Source organism: Lolium rigidum, chromosome 3 (assembly GCF_022539505.1).
Source record: "Lolium rigidum isolate FL_2022 chromosome 3, APGP_CSIRO_Lrig_0.1, whole genome shotgun sequence".
NCBI lineage: Eukaryota > Viridiplantae > Streptophyta > Magnoliopsida > Poales > Poaceae > Lolium > Lolium rigidum.
The window spans coordinates 163,742,915-163,767,888 of NC_061510.1; the positions used below are offsets into that span (position 1 = coordinate 163,742,915).

General features: G+C 47.3%; 1 protein-coding gene across 1 annotated transcript; it reads left to right on the forward strand.

Moving 5' to 3' along the window:
- The first annotated feature begins 20,920 nt into the window (after positions 1 to 20,920).
- On the forward strand, positions 20,921 to 21,879 carry LOC124698562 (FCS-Like Zinc finger 13-like). Its single transcript, XM_047231047.1, has one exon. It carries the CDS (start codon positions 21,018 to 21,020, stop codon positions 21,612 to 21,614), a length of 597 nt encoding a protein of 198 aa, XP_047087003.1. The 5' UTR covers positions 20,921 to 21,017; the 3' UTR covers positions 21,615 to 21,879.
- The last annotated feature ends 3,095 nt before the right edge of the window (positions 21,880 to 24,974 follow it).

Consider the following 24,974-nt stretch of genomic DNA (forward strand, 5'->3'; position numbering starts at 1 on the left):
AAGTATTTTTACTTGGGATAGGCGTTACCGTACGTGCACCGAAAAAGCGGAGGACGTGTGTCCCCCACTTCCACGACGTGTCAATATGGTGGGAACGATGGACCCACAAAGCAGAAAAAAATCGACCATTGACAGAGTTGAAGAAATTTGACAAGGGAAAATATGTCGACAAGAGAAAGGAGAATGGCGACAGGATAAGCTATTTGAATGCATCGGGAGCCTTTAGTCAGAAACAAGTTTTTGCCCAAATGCTCGGGGGCTACTTCGAAGAAAGAAAAATTTCGACAATGGCAAGTATAGAAAATGTTGAGCCTACAGTCAAGCACAAGTTCTTGGCTGTAGCCTCGGGGGCTACTCCCATCAGGAGCGCTGTTCGCGCACCCGATAAATAAATAAAAAAAAAGAAAGAGAGAAGAAGAAGGAGGAAAGAATATCAGGAGATAATGGCAATATAGTGACAAGGTGGACTAAAATGTTGAGCCTACAACCAAGCACAAGTTCTTGGCTGTAGCCTCGGGGGCTACTCCCATCGGGAACGCTGTTCGCGTGCCCGATGAAATTAACAAAGGAAAAATAGAACAAGCAAGATAGTATATTTCGAGTTATCATTAACTCTCCATATACTCCCATCGGGAAAGCAATATAAGTCATATTTGACTCAATAAAATGTGCCATTCCAACAGCCGGAAAAGCACTCGACAATATATTCTCGAACGCCGAAGTTGCGATCAATTTCCGAATGCCGCAAAATTGCGAAGGTAAGACCCCGGACCTATTCTCGCTGGGCGTGGCATCGCCGAAGACTCGCGCTCGCTACTTTTATCCGTATCAACGGATACGAAGAAAAATCCTAACGGACGCGTTAGGTACTCGATAAATTTAATCGGGACTCGACGAATGGTAAGACCTTAAGCGGCGCCCGTCGAAGTTTACACCGGTATCCCGAAATCATGTCCAGGGACGTGATTTTGAAGTAGGTTTTTGCGGATTGCCACTAGAGCAGTTAACTAGTACCCGATCCGTCGGATGAACTAGCCCCAACTACCAATATCCCCGTACAATATAGAATTTTATGAGAAAGAGTATGAAAGTTAGAGCTTTCGAGTAAAAATAAACGATGGAGATTTTCCCCGACTCTATGATTCAAGCAAAATCTCGGGGCTACCGACATAGGCATCCCAAATGGGCCTGCCTCATATAGTACCCGGGGTTTATTGAAGGCCCACTACCCGAAGAATAAGAAGACTCGAGAGCCCAAGATGTATTTAAGGAAAAGATAGAGTTGTAATAGGAAGTGTTATTTGTAATCCGGCGGGATGAGTTAGAAACCGTCCCGGACTATGTAATCCTTGTATAGCACGAATCCCTCGGCTCCACCTATATAAAGGGGGGTCGGGGGACGAGAAGATCATCGAATCATTGTCTGCAAACCCTAGTTTTCATATTCGTCGAGTACTTTTCGGCTGAAACCTTCGAGATCTACTTGCCCTCTACTTCTAACTAAACCCTAGCCTATAATCCATAGGCATTGACAAGTTAATCCCTTGTCACCCAATTAAATCTCACTGTACTTATCATGACATGTATGTGCATTGTTATGCCCTCTCTATTTGTCAATTGCCCGACTATAATTTGTTCACCCAACATGCTTTTATCTTATGGGAGAGACACCTCTAGTGAACCGTGGACCCCGGTCCATTCTTTAATACCGAAATACAAATCTGCTCGCAATACTTGTTTTACCGTTTTCTCTGCAAACAATCATCTTCCACACAATACGGTTAATCCTTTGTTACAGCTAAGCCGGTGAGATTGACAACCTCACTCGTTTCGTTGGGGCAAAGTACTTTGTTTGTGTTGTGCAGGTTCCACGTTGGCGCCGGAATCCCTGGTGTTGCGCCGCACTACATCCCGCCGCCATCAACCTTCAACGTGCTTCTTGGCTCCTCCTGGTTCGATAAACCTTGGTTTCTTTCTGAGGGAAAACTTGCTGCTCTGCGCATCATACCTTCCTCTTGGGGTTCCCCAACGAACGTGTGAAATACACGCCATCAGCGGTGGCGCGAGGAACTCCGCCTCCTCTAGCGATTCAACATCCGGGAAGTTCATGTCGCGCCCTGGCCGCCGAAAGCGCCACGCCGCCGCGTCGTAAGCGCGCGCCGCCAGCTCCGGCGTGTTGTACGTGCCGAGGGTGAGGCGGAAGCCACCGGCGCGTATCTCGGCGGTGAACCTACCGCTCGGACCCACTCGAACGCCACGGAAACCGGACGCCCCTCGACGACGTGGAGGCATCCCGGAGATGAATGAGCGGAGGCGGTGGCGACGTGTGGTTGCGCCCGCACTCGTCGCTCTATATAGCGCACGCGGGGCATGGCACGTGTAAGCGGTGGCTACATGTCGCACGCCGGCGTCGGCGGGGCGAGGCACGTGGAAGCGGTGTCTACACGTCGCACGCCGGCGTCGGCGGGGCGAGGCACGTGGAAGCGGTGACGACACGTCGCACGACGGCGTCGACGGGACGCGACACGTGTGGCACGGCGGCGGTGCACAGGGGTGAAACATACACGACTATCCGTTTCATATGATGCGAGATGCAAATAGGTATATGGATGTCATATTCATGTTCATTAGCTTTTTCTGATCAATATTCATATATAAAACATTTGTATTTGAGTTACCATTCAAAAGTTATTGAAATAATAGTTTTATTAATTTAAAATAGATCAAAAAGAAAAGGGGTGAAGATCAGGGTATGATGAGCTGATCCATGGCACAGCCCATCCAACGGCTCTAGGCCGTTGGATTCAAACGGCCAGAGCCGTTGGATGCAGTTCCCACGGATCAGCTCCTACCCCCTTTTGTCGCGGGTCGTGCCACGGCCCGCGATAAAAGGCCCCCCCCTTTTATCGCGGGTGGTGGCACGAGCCACGACAAAAGGGCGGCCATTTATCGCGGGTCGTGCCACCACCCGCGATAAAAGGGGTTAGGTATAAAACCTGGGCGCCGCGGGCGGTGCCTCCACCCGCGACACACGGAGGCCAATCCCTTAGCGAAATTGCGCCGCCAGGCTGCACAATTTCACCGCCGCCGCCGGCCATCTTCCTCGCCTCCGGCCGCCGCCCCCGCCACTTCTGAGCCGCCTCTTCACCGCCACCGCCCTCTGCGACGCCCCCGCCACTCTGCGCCGCCTCTGCGCGCGCCGGCCGCGCCCTCTGCGCGCCACCTCCGATCGTGCGCGCGGCCTCGATCTACGCGGCAACTCCGGCCGCCGCCTCCTCTGGGGCACCCCCGGCCGCCGCCGCCACCTCTGCGCCACCCTCTGCAGGTAGCCTCCACCCTCCGCCGCCCCGCGCGGCCGCCGGTGCCGGCCGGCCATGCCCCGGCCTTTTTTTTCGTTAAATTTTTTCATTAAGTTTTTTATTAAGTTAGTTGGTTAGTTTAGTTTAGTTAGTATTAGTATTTAGTTTTAATTAGTATTAGTTAGTTAGTATTAGTATTAGTATTTAGATTAAATTTAGTATTAGTTAGTTAGTTTAAATTTTTGTAGATAGTTAATTCAAATTTTGTAGCTAGTTACTTAGTTTAAATTTTGTATTAATTCAAATCTTGTAGTTAGTTAGATTAAATTTTATATTAGTTTAAATTTTGTATTAGTTAGCTTGTAAACAACCGACGCAAACACTCTCGCGAACAACACTCGCCGACACCGCTCTCCCTCTCGCGAACAACACTCTCCGACACCCCTCTCCATCTCGCGAACACTCGCCGACACCCCTCTCCCTCTCGCGAACAACCGACGCAAACACTCGCTGACACCCCTCTCCCTCTCGCGAACAACACTCGCCGACACCCCTCTTCTCTCCCTGTCACGAACAACTGACGCCGACACCGGCCCTCTCCCTCTCGCAAACACCTCTCTCACCCCCTCGCGAAAACCACCGACGCCGCAACTCCCATCTTCTCTCCCTCTCGCGAACAACCGACGCCGACACCGGCCCTCTCCCTCTCGCGAACAACCGACGCCGATTAGTGTTAGGGTTAGGTTAGTGTTTGGTTAGCTAGGGTTAGGGTTTGGTTAGTGTTTGATTAGGGTTAGGGTTAGAACATGTACTTATCGATTTAATTTTTTGCAGAAACAATGGATCCATTCGAACGGGACTTGGAACAGGAAGACATTTTCGAGAACATAATCCGCGATGGTGATGGAGAAGCCGGCGGCTCCGGTGATGGAGAAGCCGACGGCTCCGGTGATCATGGAGAAGCCGGCGGCTCCGGTGATGGAGAAGCCGACGGCTCCGGTGATGGAGAAGCCGACGGCTCCGGTAATGACGAGGTATACGATCAGTTGAGGCATTAATGGAATTCTATATGTACATATGTATATAAATTAACTGATTTTTATTCTCTTAGGCCTCCGAAGATAAGTTGGAGAAACGAGGCCCGGCAAAGAGACTAGGCAAAAAAGACCACTTCAACATTGAAGCTATATCACCGGAAGGCAACCTGTGGCACCCGCGAGTGTCAGAGTGACATTTAAGAATCAGTGCGGAGTTGTGGTTAGAGATCATATCCCGATCACTGTTAGAGAATGGAACATGACCAAGAATGTGTCCGAAGATCAGGTTGCCGATAGGTACAAGAACACACTTTTTGATGACCTCATGTCACATTTCACTTTGCCAAATTTGGGATCGGACTCTGAGAATGCCAAGCGAGGGCGCTAGTGAAGAAATGGGCTCTTAAGAAGATGGGGGAACTTTTCCGAGCGTATAAGAACCGGTTATGGAAAGCTTATAAGGCCGAGAAGAAGCCTCCAGTATTCGAAAACTACCTAGCGAAGCAGAGCATAATTGGGAAGAATTTGTGAAGTACAAAGAATCGGAGGAGGCTGTGAACTCTGTCCAAGAAGAACAAGAAGAATGCAAGCGAAAAGAAATATCACCATCATACGGGGCGAGGGGGCTACGAAGTAGCCATGCCTAAGTGGGATGCACAAGAGGCCGAGATGGAGCTGAATGGGATCACTCCGGAACCCACGCGAGAAGGATGGGACATTAGGGCTCGAAATTGGTTCCTCGCGCATGGTTGTGAGTATGACATGAAGACAGGGAACATTGTTGAAAGTGACAGCAGGGTTAGGGTACCCAGGGAAAAATGGATTGCCGTGACGACAAATATAAAGGCGGGAAAACTAAAGTTTGCTCCCGATAGAGAGAAAGACTTGCTGACGCTGGTCCTCGGTAATCCTGAGAAGGGAGGACGAACAAGAGGCTTCGGCCCTAGTGTTCCGTGGTCGCTTGGGTTTCCGGCCGACGCGGAGACTTATAGAAGTCGAGCGAGAGCTAAACAACGCGAGCTGGAGGTGCAGAACGACCGGATGGCCGAGTTCCAACGCCGACTTGACCAACAGCAGCAGCTGGAGATAAATGAACTAAAAGGACAGCGCCAGCCAGATAATACCGCTGGCATATCTCAGCGACGAGACAACAGCGTGGCCGACTCGGAGGCCCCTCCTAAACGGATGATAGATGGCGGTCCTGGCGACCCCGTGGATGGAATCAAGGAGCAAACACCTTGTGATCTCCATGTGGTGTTCGGGAACATGTCCGTTAAGGTGGCGGTCGGCTATGTCTTACCCGCATTTGGACCCGAAGGTGAGCCGGCAACATGGCATGGCAATCAGATTCCAGCTGGCTATGCTCGTGTCGGGGTGGATTCAGTTGTACCGACGTGGGAGACATTGGAGCTCGAAATCCCTGGAGGTGATGGGGGGCTGTTATCACCAGAATTTGACCGAGTCAGAGGTGGGCCGCGATCAAGATGGACTTGAAGAATATATATATGGAAGAAATACGTGAATCGGCCTTGTGTACCAAGTGTGGGCTAATTGCCCGTGTATCTGTACCATATTAGATTACGTATCGGTTAGGAGTCAGAGTTTTACCCGTGCACGGTTAGGTGCACGCCTGAATTAGAAAGTCCCTTGGACTATAAATATGTATCTAGGGTTTATGAAATAAACAACAACCAACGTTCAACACAAACAAATCTCGGCGCATCGCCAACTCCTTCGTCTCGAGGGTTTCTCCGGTAAGCACCATGCTGCCTAGATCGCATCTTGCGATCTAGGCAGCACAAGCCTATCTCGTTGTTCATGCGTTGCTCGTGCTGAAGCCTTTTTGATGGCGAGCAACGTAGTTATCTTAGATGTGTTAGGGTTAGCATTGTTCTTCGTATCATATGTCTGTCGTAGTGCAACCCTTATACATCTAGCCGCCCTTACACCTATCTTAGGTGTAGGGGCGGCACCCCGCTTGATCATAGTTTAGTAGATCCGATCCGTTACGGTTGCTCCTTGTTCTTCAAGGATTAGTTTAACATCCGCAATAGTTAGGCCTTACAAAGGGTTGGAGGATCCAGCGGCGTGTAGGGTGTAGTTTGCTAGCCCTAGACATGATGTTCCGGGATCAACCTCGTGTTGGTTTTTAGGCCCTGTCTAGGATCGGCTTACGATCACCGTATGCGAGCGCGAGGCCCAATCGTGAGTAGGATGATCCGATTATGTGGTGAAAACCCTAAATCGTCGTAGATCGCATTAGCTTTATCTTGATCAAGCAGGATCACCATATATTCGGACACCTTGTACGAATCATGGGTGGATCGGCTCTTTGAGCCGATTCACGAGATAACCCGAGAGCCGATCGAGGCTCGTATTTAACGTTTACGTGTATGCCATGCAGGAAACTAAGCGAGGCATCATCCAACACCTTCCCGACCGGGTATAGGTCAGGTGGCACGCCCTTGCGATAGCATCGGACGTGTGACCAGGAGGCTTTGCGGGCCGTCGCTCTGAGGGACTGGGGCCAGCCGCAGCCCTAGTTGTTCCCGGCTCTACGGTGTTGCCAGTCGCTGCCCGCCGGTGGGTTTCTGACCGCAACACATTCTGGCACGCCCGGTGGGACCATCTTCGACATCCACCGCATCGCCATCTACATCCGAGATGGCGGAAAGCACTCCGGTCAAGTACGAGGATCTGACTGACGAGCTCAAGAAGAAGCATGACGAGATCAAGGCGGTCCTCGAAGCCGAACTCATCGGCTCTTTCCACGAACCCGCTCCCATGGCGTCGGGTGGAAGGGGTTCTCACCCGAAGGCGCACTCGATGGAGTGGACCTGTCCGCCCCGTCGGAAGAACGCACCGTGTCGCTGCGTCGAGAGATCAACTACATGGTGGCTCATTCGGCTGCACCGCCACTCGAGAGCCTCGGTAAACACTTTGGAGCGTGTCGCTCGCGCGTGGTCCAGGAAATCATGAGCCATCGGTATTCTCCGTCGGGATCAGCTCCGGGGACTTACAAAGGAGAGATGCCACTCCAGTCCCATCCTCCGCTGCCGTTCGCATGGGCAGCACCGGAAGTGCCGAACTCATCGGCATACGTCGTCTACAAGATTGGTGGTGATCCTAGTGACTACCAATTCCTACCTGAGGCACCCAAGGAGATCCCGCACGGATACGCGTGCGCATACGTACCAGACCGCAATACCTGGGCACTCTCGAACCATGTTGCAACAGCAGGGGCCTCTGGAACAGCAGGAGGAACGTCGGGAGCCGATCTTGAGAAGCAAACATGGTTAGCTAAGTACGCCACTCCGACAAACCTCCAGAGCCCAGCTCCTGCAGTTGGCTCAGAACCGGAAAAGCAAGCATGGCTGGTTAAGTATGCCACCCCGGCGAATCTTCGGTGGTTCGACACCTTCAGCCATCACCGCGGATCAGATTTGTACAATTCTGAAAGATCAGTTCGGCATGATGCCGAAGAGGAAGACGTTCGGCTACACCAAGCCGTACCCCAATGATTACGAATTGATTCCGCTACCACCCAAATATCGGCTCCCGGACTTCACAAAGTTTAGTGGGTCAGATGGTTCCAGCTCCATCGAGCATGTGAGCCGATATTTGGCACAGCTGGGCACGATCTCAGCATCAGACGAGTTGCGTGTGAGGTTCTTCGCACAGTCCCTCACAGGATCGGCTTTCGGGTGGTACACATCGCTGCCACCGAACTCCATCCGGACTTGGAAGCGGTTGGAAGAGCAGTTCCATGAGCAGTATCACTCGGAGGCTTCCGAGGCCGGCATTGCCGATCTAGCACAAGTACGACGAAGCGCGGGAGACAAGTGTCGGAATACATCCAGCGCTCCCAGGACCATTAGGAACCGATGCTATTCGGTTCACGTAAGTGAAAAAGAAGCGATCGAGTTAGCGGTGGTGGGTCTCTCATCATCGATCAAGGACGTGGCCTCCCAAGCGGACTACCCTTCATTGGCGCACATGGTGCGAAGCCGTCGACATATGAACAGCGCCACCCGGATGTTTACCGAGACAAATTCAAGCGTGCGGTGGCCCCGGTTGAGGCGTACAAGGATGAAGGTGCTGCGGGAGATCGAGAGGTAGCAAGTGGCTGAATGGACTCGAGCGGCAGGCCCCGTGTCCCGCAAATGGGTTAAGCCACAAGGCCCTCCAAAAGGGTTCGACTTCGACGTGACCAAAACCGAGCAGATTTTTGATCTCTTACTCACGGAGAAGCATATAAAGGTACCCGAAGGCCACAAGATCCCCACGGTGCAGGAGCTGAACGGAAAGCCATACTGCAAGTGGCATAACACGTTCACCCACACCACTAACGACTGCAAGGTGTGGCGGCAACAGATCCAAATGGCGATAGAAAATGGACGGTTAATTTTCAACCAGTACGCCATGAAGGTCGACACACACCCCTTCCCCGCCGTGAACATGGTGGAGTATACTTACCATGGAGGGTGCCGACCGGATCTCTCGTGCAATATCAACATGGTAGGGCTTGGGCACCACTCGGTAAGGACGGAGATGAGGGCAGCTGCTCTCATAGCAAAGACACGAGAGGAAGCCGCTCCACGCGATCGGCTCCGCCAAGACGGCAAGCGCTACGTCACGAGGGAGAAGTGAAGAACATAAGATATCGGCGACCTCTCTCTCGATCACCTCCTCAACAAGTATGTGAGTCGATATGACCAACGCCGACGATACAACGACGATGATGAAGAAGATCGTCTGGCTAGGGACGACAGGAGACGTCGTCGGCATGATCACGACGAGGAGCGATACGAGCGCCACGCCAAGGAAAAGTCAAGGGAGCGAGACGACGTGGATAGGCACTGGGACTGCCCCTTCTTCAGACACTGCTGGGATTCAGGAATGAGCCGATTGCCAACAATCGGCAACTGCCCAGAATGCAAACGGAAGAAGAAGGATGCAGCTAACGTGTCCGTGTTCAAGCGTCTAGGGCCTCTCCCGCCTCGGAACAAGCATGCTGAGTCCGCTCGGGTGGAAGATCTCGAGGAACTAGAGGACGATGATCAAGAAGATAAGTATCATCGGCCAAGGTGGTGCCCTGATGGGCTCAGCCGTTCCCAGAGCGAAGGGTTCAGCGTCCGCGTGGGTTGGAGGAAGCCGAAAGATTATACCCGCATACGTTGAGGAAGGCACGGCCTGATCTGGCCGCCAAAATTCAGCGAACCCTGGACGAAGAAGGTCGGCCACAAAGAAAAGAGTGGCGCCCCAAGCAAAGGAAAGCCGATGATGATACATCGGCTGGCACAAACATGGTGCTCGTCCTCCCGACGAAGCTTAGTGCTCCACGATTACACGATGCACTCGAGGTGGACGACAGCAAGCGCACCAACATGATAAAGTCAGAGATTGGGCTGGTTTTATCCACCGGCCTGACCGAGTAGCAAAAGCAAATCAATGAGCAGACGTGGCGAGGCTGATCCTTGTGATCGGCCCCAAAAGTTTGTGGAGGAACATTACAAAACCTTCATCGAACAAGCAACGTGGAGGCCGATTCCAGCAATCGGCCAAAATTATCCTCACCATCCATTCTGCCTGGGTTCAGCATTTAATCCAACAGGGGATACCTAAAGAGCCGATACCATCAATTCTCTTGACAGAATCGGCTCGGGGGCACCTAGGTGGATAAAACACGAGGATATGAAGTAGGAGTATCTTTCAAACGCCCAGCAGCCAAAGATATTCTTTGATGATGGGTATTGAAGTATGGGGGCCGATACATGAATCGGCCGTAAAAAATTTGAAAATTTTTAAGCACAGCCGATGCGTAGACATCGACTTAAGGATAGGAAGCCGATGCATGGCCATCGACTCAAGGGATAATCAGAGGGTCAATGGAGGAACTCCTCAACGAAGAGAGACTCTAATGGAGGAACTCCTCAATGGAGTGGTTTAATGGCTCGGATCCTCTCTTCAAGAACAATGCCAAGAGCAGCATGGATGTGCAGATCAGGCTAAGGGTGGGTTGCCTCAGATCCACCGAAGGAAAGGAGCCGATCTGACCTGCAAAGACAAAGAAGCGGACTGAAAAAGCTCGGGGGGCAGCTCACCCTGAAGGTTTTCTGCTCTGGATAGCCGATTTTGTTGGGAATCGGCTGGCTCTGCATGATAGTTCTCTCAGACATGATCTAGCCCAGGTTCATTTGTCTGAATGGCATGCCCTTGTCTCTGTTTCGCCTTGATCGAGACTCGGGGGCAGCTGGCCCGGTGGATGCTCGTTTTTGAAAGCCGATTGGGTGGCCATCGGCTAGCCCCTGCGCCGCGATTTTCGTCAAGGGTGGTGATCTGGCGGAACTCAAATTCATTGTTCGAAAGGATGAAGGATAGTTCATGAAGACTTGATGCGCTGACATCGGCTTTTCGAGTTTTGACCAAGATTGCAGTCACCATGTGGTCGAAGAAAGGGAGGGCGGATTATGAGAGACCGATGCGTTGCCATCGGCTCATTGAGAATCGGTTTATAAGAAATCGGCAAAGTCAAATTGGGGAAACTTCTTCATTCATAAACAGGATTTCTTACAAAGAAAGAGCCGATTGCTCAAAGAAGGAAGAACAAAAGAAGGGTCTATTGACCAATCTACTACTACTAAGGCCTACATTAGTAGATCCTAATCTATGGGCCATCGCTGCCCTCGTCGTCATCCTCGGAACTCTCATCGGCACTGCTGCCGATGGGCTCCCCGTCGCTACTCCCGTAGCCCTCTACGGGAGCTTCGTCCCCGTCTTCGTCGTCGCTGCTGTCGTCGTCCCACCACATGCGGAGGCGTTTTGCCGGCGGGTAACCCTCGAGGGAGTCGTCGTCGTCTTCGTCGTCTTTCTCTTCCTCTTCTTCAGAAGTAGGGCAGCCGTCCCAGGGGAACCGGTCGTCCTCGCTTTCTGATTCCAATTCCCCGTCGGCGAGGAACTGGAGGTCTTCATCCCCGCTGGTCAAGGACTTGTCGTCCTCGGACCAGATGGAGGAGGCGTGGCTCTCCTCGTCCCATTCTTCTGGGGCACGGATGTCCGGCGGCGTCTCGCGGGAGGAGGAGGACCCGTAGGAAAGCTCGGAGGAGGAGGAGGAGGAAGAAGACATGGTGGCACAGGAGGGTTTTTTTTGGTGCTAATGCGAGGAGGACGAAGGAGGAGCGAGCTGTTTAGAACGGTTAAATAAAAGGGATATGAGGGAGATTCAATGCCACAGCAGTTTCCGAGGAGATGATGCCCAACAGGAAAATTTTGCGGCCACGTGGAGAAGTGGAAGGGGCAAGGCATCATGATGACGATTACGCGGCGGTTTCGCTCTCGCCACGACATGACCCGACGAAAGAAAAGCGTAATGATTTTGGAAATGTCATTTCCAAAACCAGGGGGGCATGTGTTATCACCAGAATTTGACCGAGTCAGAGGTGGGCCGCGATCAAGATGGACTTGAAGAATATATATATGGAAGAAATACGTGAATCGGCCTTGTGTACCAAGTGTGGGCTAATTGCCCGTGTATCTGTACCATATTAGATTACGTATCGGTTAGGAGTCGTAGTTTTACCCGTGCACGGTTAGGTGCACGCCTGAATTAGAAAGTCCCTTGGACTATAAATATGTATCTAGGGTTTATGAAATAAACAACAACCAACGTTCAACACAAACAAATCTCGGCGCATCGCCAACTCCTTCGTCTCGAGGGTTTCTCCGGTAAGCACCATGCTGCCTAGATCGCATCTTGCGATCTAGGCAGCACAAGCCTATCTCGTTGTTCATGCGTTGCTCGTGCTCGAAGCCTTTTTGATGGCGAGCAACGTAGTTATCTTAGATGTGTTAGGGTTAGCATTGTTCTTCGTATCATATGCTCGTCGTAGTGCAACCCTTATACATCTAGCCGCCCTTACACCTATCTTAGGTGTAGGGGCGGCACCCCGCTTGATCATAGTTTAGTAGATCCGATCCGTTACGGTTGCTCCTTGTTCTTCAAGGATTAGTTTAACATCCGCAATAGTTAGGCCTTACAAAGGGTTGGAGGATCCAGCGGCGTGTAGGGTGTAGTTTGCTAGCCCTAGACAGGATGTTCCGGGGATCAACCTCGTGTTGGTTTTTAGGCCCTGTCTAGGATCGGCTTACGATCACCGTATGCGAGCGCGAGGCCCAATCGTGAGTAGGATGATCCGATTATGTGGTGAAAACCCTAAATCGTCGTAGATCGCATTAGCTTTATCTTGATCAAGCAGGACCACCATATATTCGGACACCTTGTACGAATCATGGGTGGATCGGCTCTTTGAGCCGATTCACGAGATAACTCGAGAGCCGATCGAGGCTCGTATTTAACGTTTACGTGTATGCCATGCGAGAAACTAAGCGAGGCATCATCCAACACCTTCCCGACCAGGTATAGGTCAGGTGGCACGCCCTTGCGATAGCATCGGACGTGTGACCAGGAGGCTTTGCGGGCCGTCGCTCTGAGGGACTGGGGCCAGCCGCAGCCCTAGTTGTTCCCGGCTCTACGGTGTTGCCAGTCGCTGCCCGCCGGTGGGTTTCTGACCGCAACAGGGGCTTACACTCAGAGAGGTGCTGGGAGAAATCATTCTTTGGGAAAAGAAGAACATCAGGCTGCCAGGCTTGGTAGCCCCTAGTACCAGTCGTCCGAGCAGGTCACCATCACCTCCTCCAGGTGATCGCAGGCCACCATCACCTCCTCCTACTGATCACATGTCACCACCATCACCCCATGGGTACGACGTCGACCACGACATCTGTAGTCCATCTCCATCTCCAGTGTCGCCGCCTCCGCCCACTAAGACTCGGAATGCACCCAGCCGGAAGCGTTTTAAGAGTCCTGTCCGCAAGATGTCGCCCCTCCCAAAAGTACCAAAGGTTCCCCCCCACCCCCCATCCTTACGATCGTACTGCAGAGGTAAATGAGGCCATTGTTGCGAAATACAATTATGATTTTTTTCATAAGCCAAAACCTCCAGCGCCAGAGCCATACACCGAGAAGCAAATAGCATATGCTACTTCTTTTCTGAACACACCATCGCAATATGACTTACACGAGAAGAAGGATGACTATACACGCCACCTTGCAAGGGTAATTGATGACAAGGCGAATGAAAAGGCTAAGAAGAACAAGGATGACAAGGCTAAGAAGAAGTATATTGCTAGCACGAGCAAATCATCAGCTAGAAGTGCAGCCGAGAAGAAGTCAAGTTCAACAAGTGCACCCCTCAAGGCCAAGCAAACGACAAAAGGCAAAAAGAGAAAGGAAGTTCCCCTCCTCGGAGATCAGCCCAAACAATCGATTCCAGCACTCAAAGTGTTTAATGTTCCCAAGGTGTACCAGGAACGGGGTGGTTTCGATATGGAAGAAGCTGCAAAGCTAGCGGCTGCACCGTGACGTTACCGTGGAGGAATTGATGTATGCGGCAGATGTTGCACTACCCACTCGCTGATATAGCTCCTAAATTTGTCTACGGGGCCGACTTGGTCAGCACGTGAGCAGCTGCATAAACCGCCAACACATATGCGGAATTTGCATCGGTGGTACCTTGATGCATGCAAGGAGAACATAATGTACATCGTGGCGACTATACCATGGGAATATTACTACCGAAAGGAGGAGATCCATATTGAGATGAATGAACTCGGCGAGTTATTCAATTTAGAAGCCCTCGACAAATCTCTCATCGGTTGCTATTGCTTGTAAGTTGTTAACTACATATAAGTTCATTTTCATTCAGTTCATGTTCGTTTTCATTGCATATACTCATTATATCTTATGTGTTCTCTATTATGCAGACTGAAGATCAGTGAATGCAAAAGTAATAATATTATCAATATTGGGTTTATTGACCCAGATAAAATACATGTTCAAACGGTAAAGCATAACGACCAAGAAACGGGGGGGGAACCTACTAAGGTTTTTGGGGGAGCAATATTTCTGTGATTCAATATTGTTTCCTTACAACTACGAGTGAGAGTCTTAATGATCTTTTATGCACATTCAATTTTTCTTACTCGATGTTAAGTGTAATTCCCGACGTATATACATAACATGTGCAGCTTCCATCTGGATTCTACTAGACATTCAACCCGATAAGGGAATAGTTGAAGTAAGAGACCCACCGAGTAGAGGCGTGGACGGGTTCCGCGACTTGCAGAAGTTGCTCCAAGTGTAATTTCCTTCATCGCCGTGCTATATCTTTCGTGAGATATCAATTAATTATCCACTCATTCAATCATTCTTTTGCCTGGCAGGGCTTGGACCGCTTTCAAGAGACATCGTAAGGACGGTACCAGGCGAGAGAAGCTAACATTTACTCATGTACCGTGCCCTCGGCAGCCACAAGGGACGAATCTATGTGGATACTAGGTTTGCGAGTCCATTCGCATGTTAACCATCGAGAAGCAGAACAAAAATAAATTCAACGTAAGCAATAACACTCACAACTTTATTTATTATCGTCAATATTTCGTTATCAAGATTGATATAGTCATACTCATCTCATTTTCGTATATAGGTGGACTACATGCGGGACAGACTCCAACCAAAGGAACACCTACTAGGAATTGCGGAGGAACTGGCGGGACTTTTGGTTAGAGAAGTACTAAACAACAAAGACTTGTTTAGTCCAAATAGATGCTCTACCTCCAAATAGACGGTCGTTAGTACCGCTTGTCGATCGTGAGCTAAATGTATATATATATGTAAGGGGAATCTACATGTAAGAGGAATCGACTTTTGCTTCCAATATTTGTTTGATCGATCTATATATATATAATGAATGAACGTGTACCACTTCTAGTAGCGTACAAATATATCCATCTTTTATTTTCGAATGAAAAAATGAAATAACAGGCGGTCGGTGGTGGGGGGGGGGTGCTGCACCTCTCAAACCCTAAAGCAGCAGCGTTGTGCGCCCGCCACGTAGAGGGCCTTTTGTCGCGGGTGGTAATACCGCCCGCGACAAAAGGGCCTGTCCCCTGCGCGCCCCGCGGCTGCCACGTGGTGGACCTTTTGTCGCGCCTCCCTTGTCGCGGTTGGCCGCCCGCGACAAAAGGGTCATACGACCCGCGACATTAGGCCTGTTTTCCACTAGTGTAAATATTCTTTTTGGGAAACCGTGTGCTTCAAATTATGCTACTAATTGCTCTGCGTGATGGTGTAACTAATTGAAGCTATCAGAAATTCTCTTTGAATGGCAGTTACCTCTTATTTTTGACCATATGCTTTCTTCATTGTGAAAATGATCTTGGATATACTTTCAAACTATCATAGAAAAAAATATTTTCGAAATTCCTTCTTTCCTTGGACAATTGGAAAATATTTTATGATGTAGGTATTTATTGATTTTACATTGACTCTGGTGTTTAATTTCCTTATTTATTGCCAAGATTTTTTTTATTTTCAAATCTCATGTGTTTTCCTTACATCTTATGAATCCATGTTATTTACTTGAAATTTATAAGTGTTTTAATACATCTAGGTATAGTAATGACCATACTTTTTTTTATTTTGTATTCAAATGTAAAATCCTAAATAATGCACTAATCTCGGGAGAGCACTCATACATTTGTTAGAACACTCTCTTGATGGTCCTATCATCACCTCTCTTGATGCATAACAAATGTTTGTTTTTGGAAGACAAACTTTTTCTTGTCGATATTTTGTGTCATCATAAAAAGTGTGGATGGTTTGTTGGAACCTTGATTTTTTTTGTAGTTGGTTATCTCATTTCTTGATATATTGTTTACCTTCTTAAAATGATAATTTCTTTGAATATGCCTGTTTTATTTATCTTTTCTTCCTTGGTCTTTTTTATTTACTTGTCGAATTTTGGGATCAATCTTTTATTTATTTTTTATAGAATTTAGACACCATTTTTCATGTCACATTGTTGTGTATTGTTTTTTTTCTATTTCATGCTTTATCTAAATTATATCTCCATTTGGTTCTTCAAAATCTCATGCATACATATCTATTATATGTATATCTGACGACATGCTTACTTTGGTTGATTTAATATATAGGGCAAACTCCACCAAATCCTATATTGGAGAAGATGTGCAGGAAATTTAATTTTATATCTGTATACACATATATATTTATGTGAAGTTTATCCTACGCGTTGTAGTTCCTCTAATTACTTAGGACTCAATTATTTTGGGGATCATTTAATACTTGAACTTTATTTTAGGTAGATTGAAAATAGATTGGATGCTCGATCTCATTCATAAGGAACAAAAGGTGACCAAATATTTGTTGGAGACGAGCTCTGATAATTAACATTATCTTATCTACACCTACATTCACATCAATGCGATCCCGTGTAGCAAGTATCTACTTATTCTTTCTTGTGGTGGCCGTTTGGCATGAAACTCTGCATGTAAAAATGTTGTGGCTCTTGCGAAGATTTTAATGAAGCATTGTATTGCAAATTTAAAGTGCATATGTTAACAAGTATATATATAAAACCATGTCTCGTTGAGCTGAATTCAGGTGTTGCTGTCCTCTGCCTTGTGTTGGCTAGGGTTTTTTTTCCACAGCCCGATGACACCGTTTCTCATTTGTACCAAACGAAAATAGCTTCTTCTTTTTTTCGAAAGGTCCAGCATAAACTTCCATATATTAGCAGATAGCAACAAATTATAGGGTTGCCCTAAGGCCAGGAAAAATCAAAGAGAAATAAGAGAAAAGCCTAGCGGCGAAAAGAAAGCGGCTAGCTCAAGGTGGTTCCCAGAGCAGCTTACGCAGTGCCTTAGCCCCTGCGAACGCCCATTCCTGCGCCTCGTCCTTGATAAAAGAGCACACCTGCTGGAAGGAGTTCTGCTTATCCCGGAAAACCCTGTCGTTGCGCTCACGCCATATGTTCCAGCAAGCAAGGATGAAGAGAGAGCTGACGCCCTTCCTCTGTTCTGGCTTCGTGGCTTGATCATGCGCGGGAACCAGTAATCACGACGGAAGTGATGACGTGAGGTTAATCACTTCCCAACGCTCATGTTGGTAGCTTAAAAGGAGTACATCGAATCACTAAAGCTACCCATGCATGCAAACAAATATGCGAACTAGTTCAGCCGATTTCAATATCCCTAACCAGAGCTAAACAAAACAAGATCGACAGGCGACATGTTCGTGTTCGGCCAGTTGCATCGGGCGTTGGAGATGCTCCACAGGTTGTGAATCTGGAAAGCTAAAAGAATAAAGCGTGGTCCTCGCTAGCCGTAGGACGTCCCACGCGAGTAGTGTACGTGTGACATTGCCGTTCGGCATGGCAAGCAGCTAGCAACTGCGCCAGATCCATGCATGTGATGAGCAGGGCCAGGGCGATGCAGTGGAGACACGAGTCGGCATCGAGATTGTTCCCTTGTCCGCGTGTCCTTGCACGCGTCCGCCTCACCCCGTCCTGGTCCTGGACTCGCCACGGACGCGGACTTTCCCAACAGACGGGGCCCACTAGCTCGTGGGCGAGCTGCAAAGTCCAACCACGTCCCTTTCCTGATGGTTCTGCTATGCCCATTTTTTCCATACATTTCTCGCCAGGCATAGCGCGTCGTCCTCTACAGGCTTTATTATTGACAAGGCTACTTCGTTTCCTCATTTGTAGATATTTTATTCTGAGCTCAGCTTGATCAAAGGTTTTGTTTATTTTGAATTACGTGGCCAAACTGGTGGAGTCTGACTACTTTGTTTACTGACCGAAAGGGACGTGCAGATGAGAACCAACCTGTGGTTGGATGGTTAGGAGGGCAGTGGCACTCCCCAGCCCACCAGAGTTCAAATCCCAGATTTGACACTTTGGTGTCTCATAAAGGCGGAATATTCTTCGATGGGAGCGACGTTCCGGTCGATAGCGAGCGCGCTGTCGGTGACTTCGTCAATCTCAAGACCCGCCGAATCGGTTCTTCAACGCAGTCTCTTGGAGGTGCTCATAGGGGTAGGGTGTGCGTGTGTGCGTTCATAGGGGTGAGTGTGTATGCGTATGTATGAGCGTCTTTGATTGTACTGTGTTTCGCAAAAAAAAAAAAGGGACATGCAGATCTTTCTGAACCGTAAATACTCACAGAGCTACTGCATACAAAATTATGCAAGCTTCTTTTATGAGATAGGAAAAGGATAAGAAGAGGAAATATTTAGGATTAGGGTTATGTCTACGTACATTCTACGAAAAAGTGAAGTGCCTTTTTATTGTGGCAAGGAAATTTTCATGTGACATGATCTAATGTTTTTTTCTATAGGATTTTTGTAACTAGAATCTCATAGAATTTTTTTCAATGAAACATGTCCTACGAATCAAACGGCTCGTGTAGAAAATTTCATAGGATCCAAATCTTATACAATTTTAAAACAATTCACTAAAGAAGCCCTCGAATGGCAAGATATATTTTAAAAGAATTATTACTCCATTCGTTCTCTATTAGTTGTCCCTGAAACGGAGGGAGGGGGAGTAAAAAAACCTATCTAGATGTTGATATTTCTTATAAAAACAATTAAACGTAGACAAAATTAATTACATTCAAATTTATATGTCTTACATTTTAAAAATGGAATTAAAAAAGCAAACATGGTATCATGGATATATTGGGGATCTTACTTGAATTGTTCAAATTTATCATGGATTTATAAAAAGACAAACATTGCAGAGCTACAACATGAATTGTTCATTCAGAGGTGCAAAAATGTGCCCGGATACGAAAAGCGAAAAATATAAGGGCCGAACGTGTTCACGCTAATAGCTTGGCACAACGGCAAAGGGAAATTGTCATGGTAATTTCACAGCCGGGCAACTTTAATATCTTTTACTTTTTCCTAGAGAAATTATGGCCGTCGTTGCCCTGGATGCTTAGCTACCCCTCATGCCACCGCTCTAGATTCCGAACGGCCACGCCATATTTTGATCAAAAGTATTGGTATGGAGTATGCAAACATCGCAGTAGATCTTACTATGGGAGGCCGAGAATGTTAGAATGTTTAGTTCTTCCTCCTCGTATGCTTGTGTTAGTCGAGATCGCCTGCTATCAGTGGTTGTTCCAGAGAGTACTCAAAGTGGATGGAGAGAAGACGACGATCCACTGCTCATTGTGTGCATACAGTTGCCGGAACCGTGCATGTGATTGAGCCGAGCGATTTAAGAATTGCAGTAGCTCGACAAGTGGGGGCGGCGACACGGGGTGATTTTGTTTTGATGGTCTCTTTAAGCACCCTGTCTTACTTTGCAGGATGAAAACCCTAGATCTGACCTTCATTGATTATATCTAACAATAATGTATCTCTAGTTGTTTTCTAGCTGAAAGTATTGTTTCGAGATCGGTCCTCTCCAAATTGAAAACCATGATCTAACCGCGTTAGACAGAACGGCAACAATGATTGTGTACCTTTGTAATTTTGGAGGCGTCACTTTGGAGAACATACACTTAGTATAGGTGTACTCAATGGTGGTCGTTCGTGAGTTCAAAAAAAAAGGTGGTCGTTTGTTGATTTTGCTGCTTCGACGGGGTTTCTTTCTTTTTTCTCTTTTATTTTCCTTTTCTGATGCGTGATGTCTAGTCTCTTCTCGACATTTTATTATTGTAGTAGAGGCATAGTGTATTACAAAAAGTTTAGCAGCCTCAACGACCCTGGAATAATAATTCGATTCAGTTATTAAAATGGTTGTGCATCCGATTGACAAAAACCCTAGGGAAAAATAAAAGAGACATGAAGTCGACGTGATGTATTGACCGCGACCGCGCCAGGCCTAGGTGAAACCAGGAGCTACTCGTGGTTTGAAGCAAATCAATTATCGCTCTCTGGCACGTAGTTTTCTCTGTCGTTTTCAGCTCCCCCCACTGATTCGTTGCTTACTGTACTTGATATGCCAGCACACCACGTCCATACATACACTAGAAGTGCTAGTATTCTCAAAAAAAAAAAAAAAAAAAAACTAGAAGTGCTAGTCAAAATAGATGACGTGTTGTTGTATTCAACTCGATATGTCAGTTCATGCTAGTACAGTTAAATATTAACAAATTATCGTATTTTAATAAATTTAGAGATATGAAAATGATACGTGTATGACAACTAAGTTGGAGCTCCGTCAAGTCTTTACATGTTCGATGTCCGTCGTGATTCTCCTATGTGTTACACCTGAGTTGTAATTGAGTTTTCTACTTCCTCTATTCTATAAAGATTGTCTAAATTTAAATATATCTAGATACTATATTAAATATCATCTAGATACATTTAAATTTAAAGAAAAAATTAGATGATCTTCGTGAGACGGAGGGTGTACAATTTTTAGGCTGAGTAGTTACCCAATGGTCAGTGACATCAGAATTATCAGATGATCCCTGCCCACAAAAAAATATCGCAACTCTACGTAGGCATGCACTCCTTTTTTTACGATAGTGAAGAGCAGTAACAAATATCTTTCTCTTTTGAACATTCGCAAAAATAAAAACAAAGGATATGTCAGGAAAACCAGAAATGAAGTTCATGAACAGGAACCGACCACTCTAGAGGCTACAAATACATGAAACCACCCTCTCGGTCTCTACACCTGCTCCTGCTCCTCTCCCTCTCCTTCCCCTCCTTTGAGGAGCAGCCTGCCAAGAAACCAAGCAGGTCACCAGCCTCCAAGACCTCTTCTACGTCTCGCCCTCCAGATCTTAAGAAATATACATGGCGGTGACGGTCAGGGCCATGGCGCGCAAGTTCGACGTCGCCTTGGCCAGACGGTCGCCGTGGCAGACCGGCAGTCTCGACGGCCTTCCGTCCCCTACGAGCCCGCTGGACCGCTCGGTGGCCCGAGGGTGGTTTCACCGCGAGACCGGCGGGGTAGGGCTCGGCATCCTTGCCGCGCTTGAGGCGCAGCCATCGCCTGCGGCGTCGAAGGTGTCTGCGTCCATCGCCATCGCGTCTCCACGCCGTGCCGTGCGGCTAGAGATCTCCGAGCTCGGATGCAGCGGGCGGTGCACCACCAGTTTGTGCGGCGCCGGCGAGCCGTTCCGCGTGGCGGATTTCCTGGGGTGCTGTGACCGCTGCCAGCGGCCGCTGGACGACAAGGACATCTTCATGTACAGAGGGGATAGGGCGTTCTGCAGCACCGAGTGCAGATACCAGGCCATCGTGAACGACGAGTTCCAAGAAGAGAAGGAGCGCAAGCGCCGCGCCCGTGCCCGCGCCGTTGCGTTTGACGCCCCAAAGGAGGCGGAGACTGCTGGGCTGTCCTGCGCAGACAGCAGGCGGATCTTCTTCACCGGCATCGGGGTCGCCTGAGGCTGAGGGCTGAGGCCTAAACTCCAAAGGATTAGAGGCCTCAGGCAACAAAATGACCACCAGTGCAACGTAAAAATGAAAGAAAAAATACATTACCGGGAAATTGTAGAGAGTGCAAGGAATTTTGTTTTTTCCTCTTGCAAGAGAAGCAAGAGAGGCATGGATTTTTCCTCTGGGTTTGATGTTTTTGGAGGAGAAATGATGAGGGATGACCTCACGTCTCCTCTGCCAAAAAACAATAATATGAGTTGTTCCCCTTACTGATCATTTTCATGGTACCTCTTGGATCTTGAGATTTTTTGTTCACTGTTGTCCTTTTTTTGAAACGAGGTAAAAAAAGGTCTGGCTGACGCTAACAACAAAAACAAAAAAAAAAAGGAAAGAAAGAAACCCTAAAACTAGAGAGAAAGAAAAAAGGGTTAGCTCACGAGCTCCGCAAGGTTTTTTGCTTTGGCAAGAATCCAATCTATTCCTTTTTCCCTGATTTTGTGCATGATGATCGAAGGTTAAGAGGATTTATTATTGAATACTAGCTTATTTCTTTCCTTTCAAATCTCCCAGATGATAAGTATGATGGCAGTCCGTAACCTTTTGAGAGAAGAGAAAGGAGTTTTGGCGATGGGCGTGCCAGTAATCCAACACTTTCCGCCTACCCGACCCAAGGCAACGAAGAAGATCCGGACAAGAAAGCCATGAAGCCGCAGCAACCCATATCCTTCTGGAGAAACGACATTCGAAAAGGATATGTCGTCTCGGGGGTGCATCTACAAAGCTAACAAGAAGGTTGGTGCGGCCACCCCAGTTTAGCGATACGGTTCGCGGTCCAAAGACGGTTTTGAACGGCGAGCGAGCGAAGAAGCGAAATTTCAGTGGAGCCCAAGTTTTCCACACGAGATTGCCGAAGGAGCAGAGCAAAGTGATTAGGAACTGGGCCTTGTAGTCGGAACTAGTTGAGTAGCAGCCAGTTGGCGACATGATCCAGATGATGGAGTCTAAAATGCCAGGGGATAGCTGGATGGTCGAGAGTAGATCCCAAAGGCGGACATATTGCTCTAAGTGCTCAACAGTAAAAGAGTCAACATTTATGCCAGCAACCCAATTCTGACCCTTGAGAGCATCCCGCACAGACTGGTTCTTTTTTCGAGAGGTGTCAACACCCGGATTTTTAAATCCAGATGCCTATTATGCCATACATCGCAATCCCAGGAAGATTGTTTTTGCGAGACATAATAGTTGAATATCATAGAGTCATCATTCATTACAATACCATAATAGTCATTACATAAAAAAGGATCACATGATCCAGTCTCATTACAACACTTGATCTAATGATCATTACACAAATACGTAGCGGAAGCGAAGTAGTAGTGGACTATCTATTCCACAGGCAACGCTTGACGTCAGGAGAAGCTCCTAGTTGTCGTAGACGTCCTGTTGGCCGTCATCTTCATACTGCGGTTCAGCTTCATAGTCTGGCCATTTGAATAGTCAGGGACACAGCCGTGAGTACTTTCAAGTACTCGCAAACTAATACTAGTGTAAGCACTAATAGTTCTATTGAGAGTGTTCTAAGCTCTAGGGTTATTTGCATAAAGCCAATTTTAGTTCATAAACACTTTAGTAAAAGACTCCTCATATGCTAACTAACTCAAGTGGGAACATTAGTGTCATTCCCACAACTTCGTTGTGATTCAAATCAAAGTCACATTTCAAATTCAAACCATAAGTCACACTTTGGTAAAAATTCTGATGACGGAACAGTATGGCCTTTCCAACTGTCCATGATCGCGGACGCGGCTATTCGAATAGGTTTACACTCTGCAGAGGTTGCACACTTGTGCCACAACATTTGATTACATCCGTCAAGGATAACCCTGAATAATTGTAACTCAGTACGCGGATCATCAACCGTTAACCTTTCACTTACACACCCTAGTATAGGCACCTCTCCCCATGAGCTTGGCCTCCCGGTGATAGCCAATGGTTATCCCGGTAACTGCACAGGGCTTGGGTCGTACATTCTCCTCATTTCACGTCATTTCACCTTTAACGGAGGCAGCCTCGGCGTAACCTCTATGACGCTTGTTTAGAGGGAACCCATACTAAGACACATAAATTTCCACCTAAGCCTTACCCATAATCAGGTATTGTGGGGGTACTAAAGAATTGGAATGGTATCGCATCCGAACCCAATCATCACATCAAAGACACCCTTTTATTCAAGTCACATTCACCTTCAAAATCTTTCAATAGAATGACTCATCATTCCAAGGTTTTCAGAATTCAAAAGTTTCACAAGTTCCCAGCTAGAGTAGTCATTTTTAATTTAGCACTAGCAACTAAGCATGAGGGGTGCTAACTAGCTTGTAGCTTTCTAGGCTAACTTTGATATTCTTGTACTACTTCACAACTAGACTCAATTCAACTATAAATGAAATCTTGTAAAGCAAAGTAAAGCTTTGAGAGATAAAACTGGGATTTGTAAAGTGGAACACAATTGAATGGGGCAATGGTGCCTTGCTCAAGGAGAGCTTTGCACTAAGGTAGCTTGCAAGAATATTAGCTTGCCTTGGTTGGTGTACTGGTCAAAGTGGTCTTCTTCTTCCTGTAGGTAGACCTCCTCTTCCTGGTACTCCTCGGTACTAGCGTCTAAAATCGAATACGAGGTATACAATCACCAAACAATTCTTAAGACTATATTAAGCACACACATGAGTCACACAAGCTATTCTATCATCACAACATTAATCACAAAGGGGTTTGGCTTGTGTGCTTAAGAAAACTTGTAAGAGAGAAATAATTTCCTCTCATTGAATCTTTTTACAATTTAATTTCCTCAAGTAATAATAAGGTATGAATTCATGTTGATCAAGTTCAACAATTCATATCTATCATTTGGGGAAAATGATTTAAATGAGGTACTAACCTCATACCATTTAATTCTTACTTTAACAACAATTTAATGTCTCTAAGTAATCCAATATGAGATGATATAGACTAAGTCAACACATCACTTTGAATTGCTTAGGACCATGATTTAAATGAGAGAGAACCTCTCATACTAATTAGAAAAATATTTGGAAAGATTTAAATGAACTAGAAATAGCCACATAGCCATTATTTTGCTCTAGTCCATGATCAAACAAACAACTATGCGATGTTTTTGCATAAACTTGTAGAGTATGTGAAATGTGATTTATGAGAGTTGGAATCAACTCAAAATCACTTAGGGTTGATTTTTAATAATTGTTTGAAGTTACAAAAGTCCCTACCTTGTTATTTTTGTCACATTAATTTTACAAACAATCTAAGGGTGAGACCAGTGGGGTTGGATAGAGCTTTTTACAATCTTTCCAACAA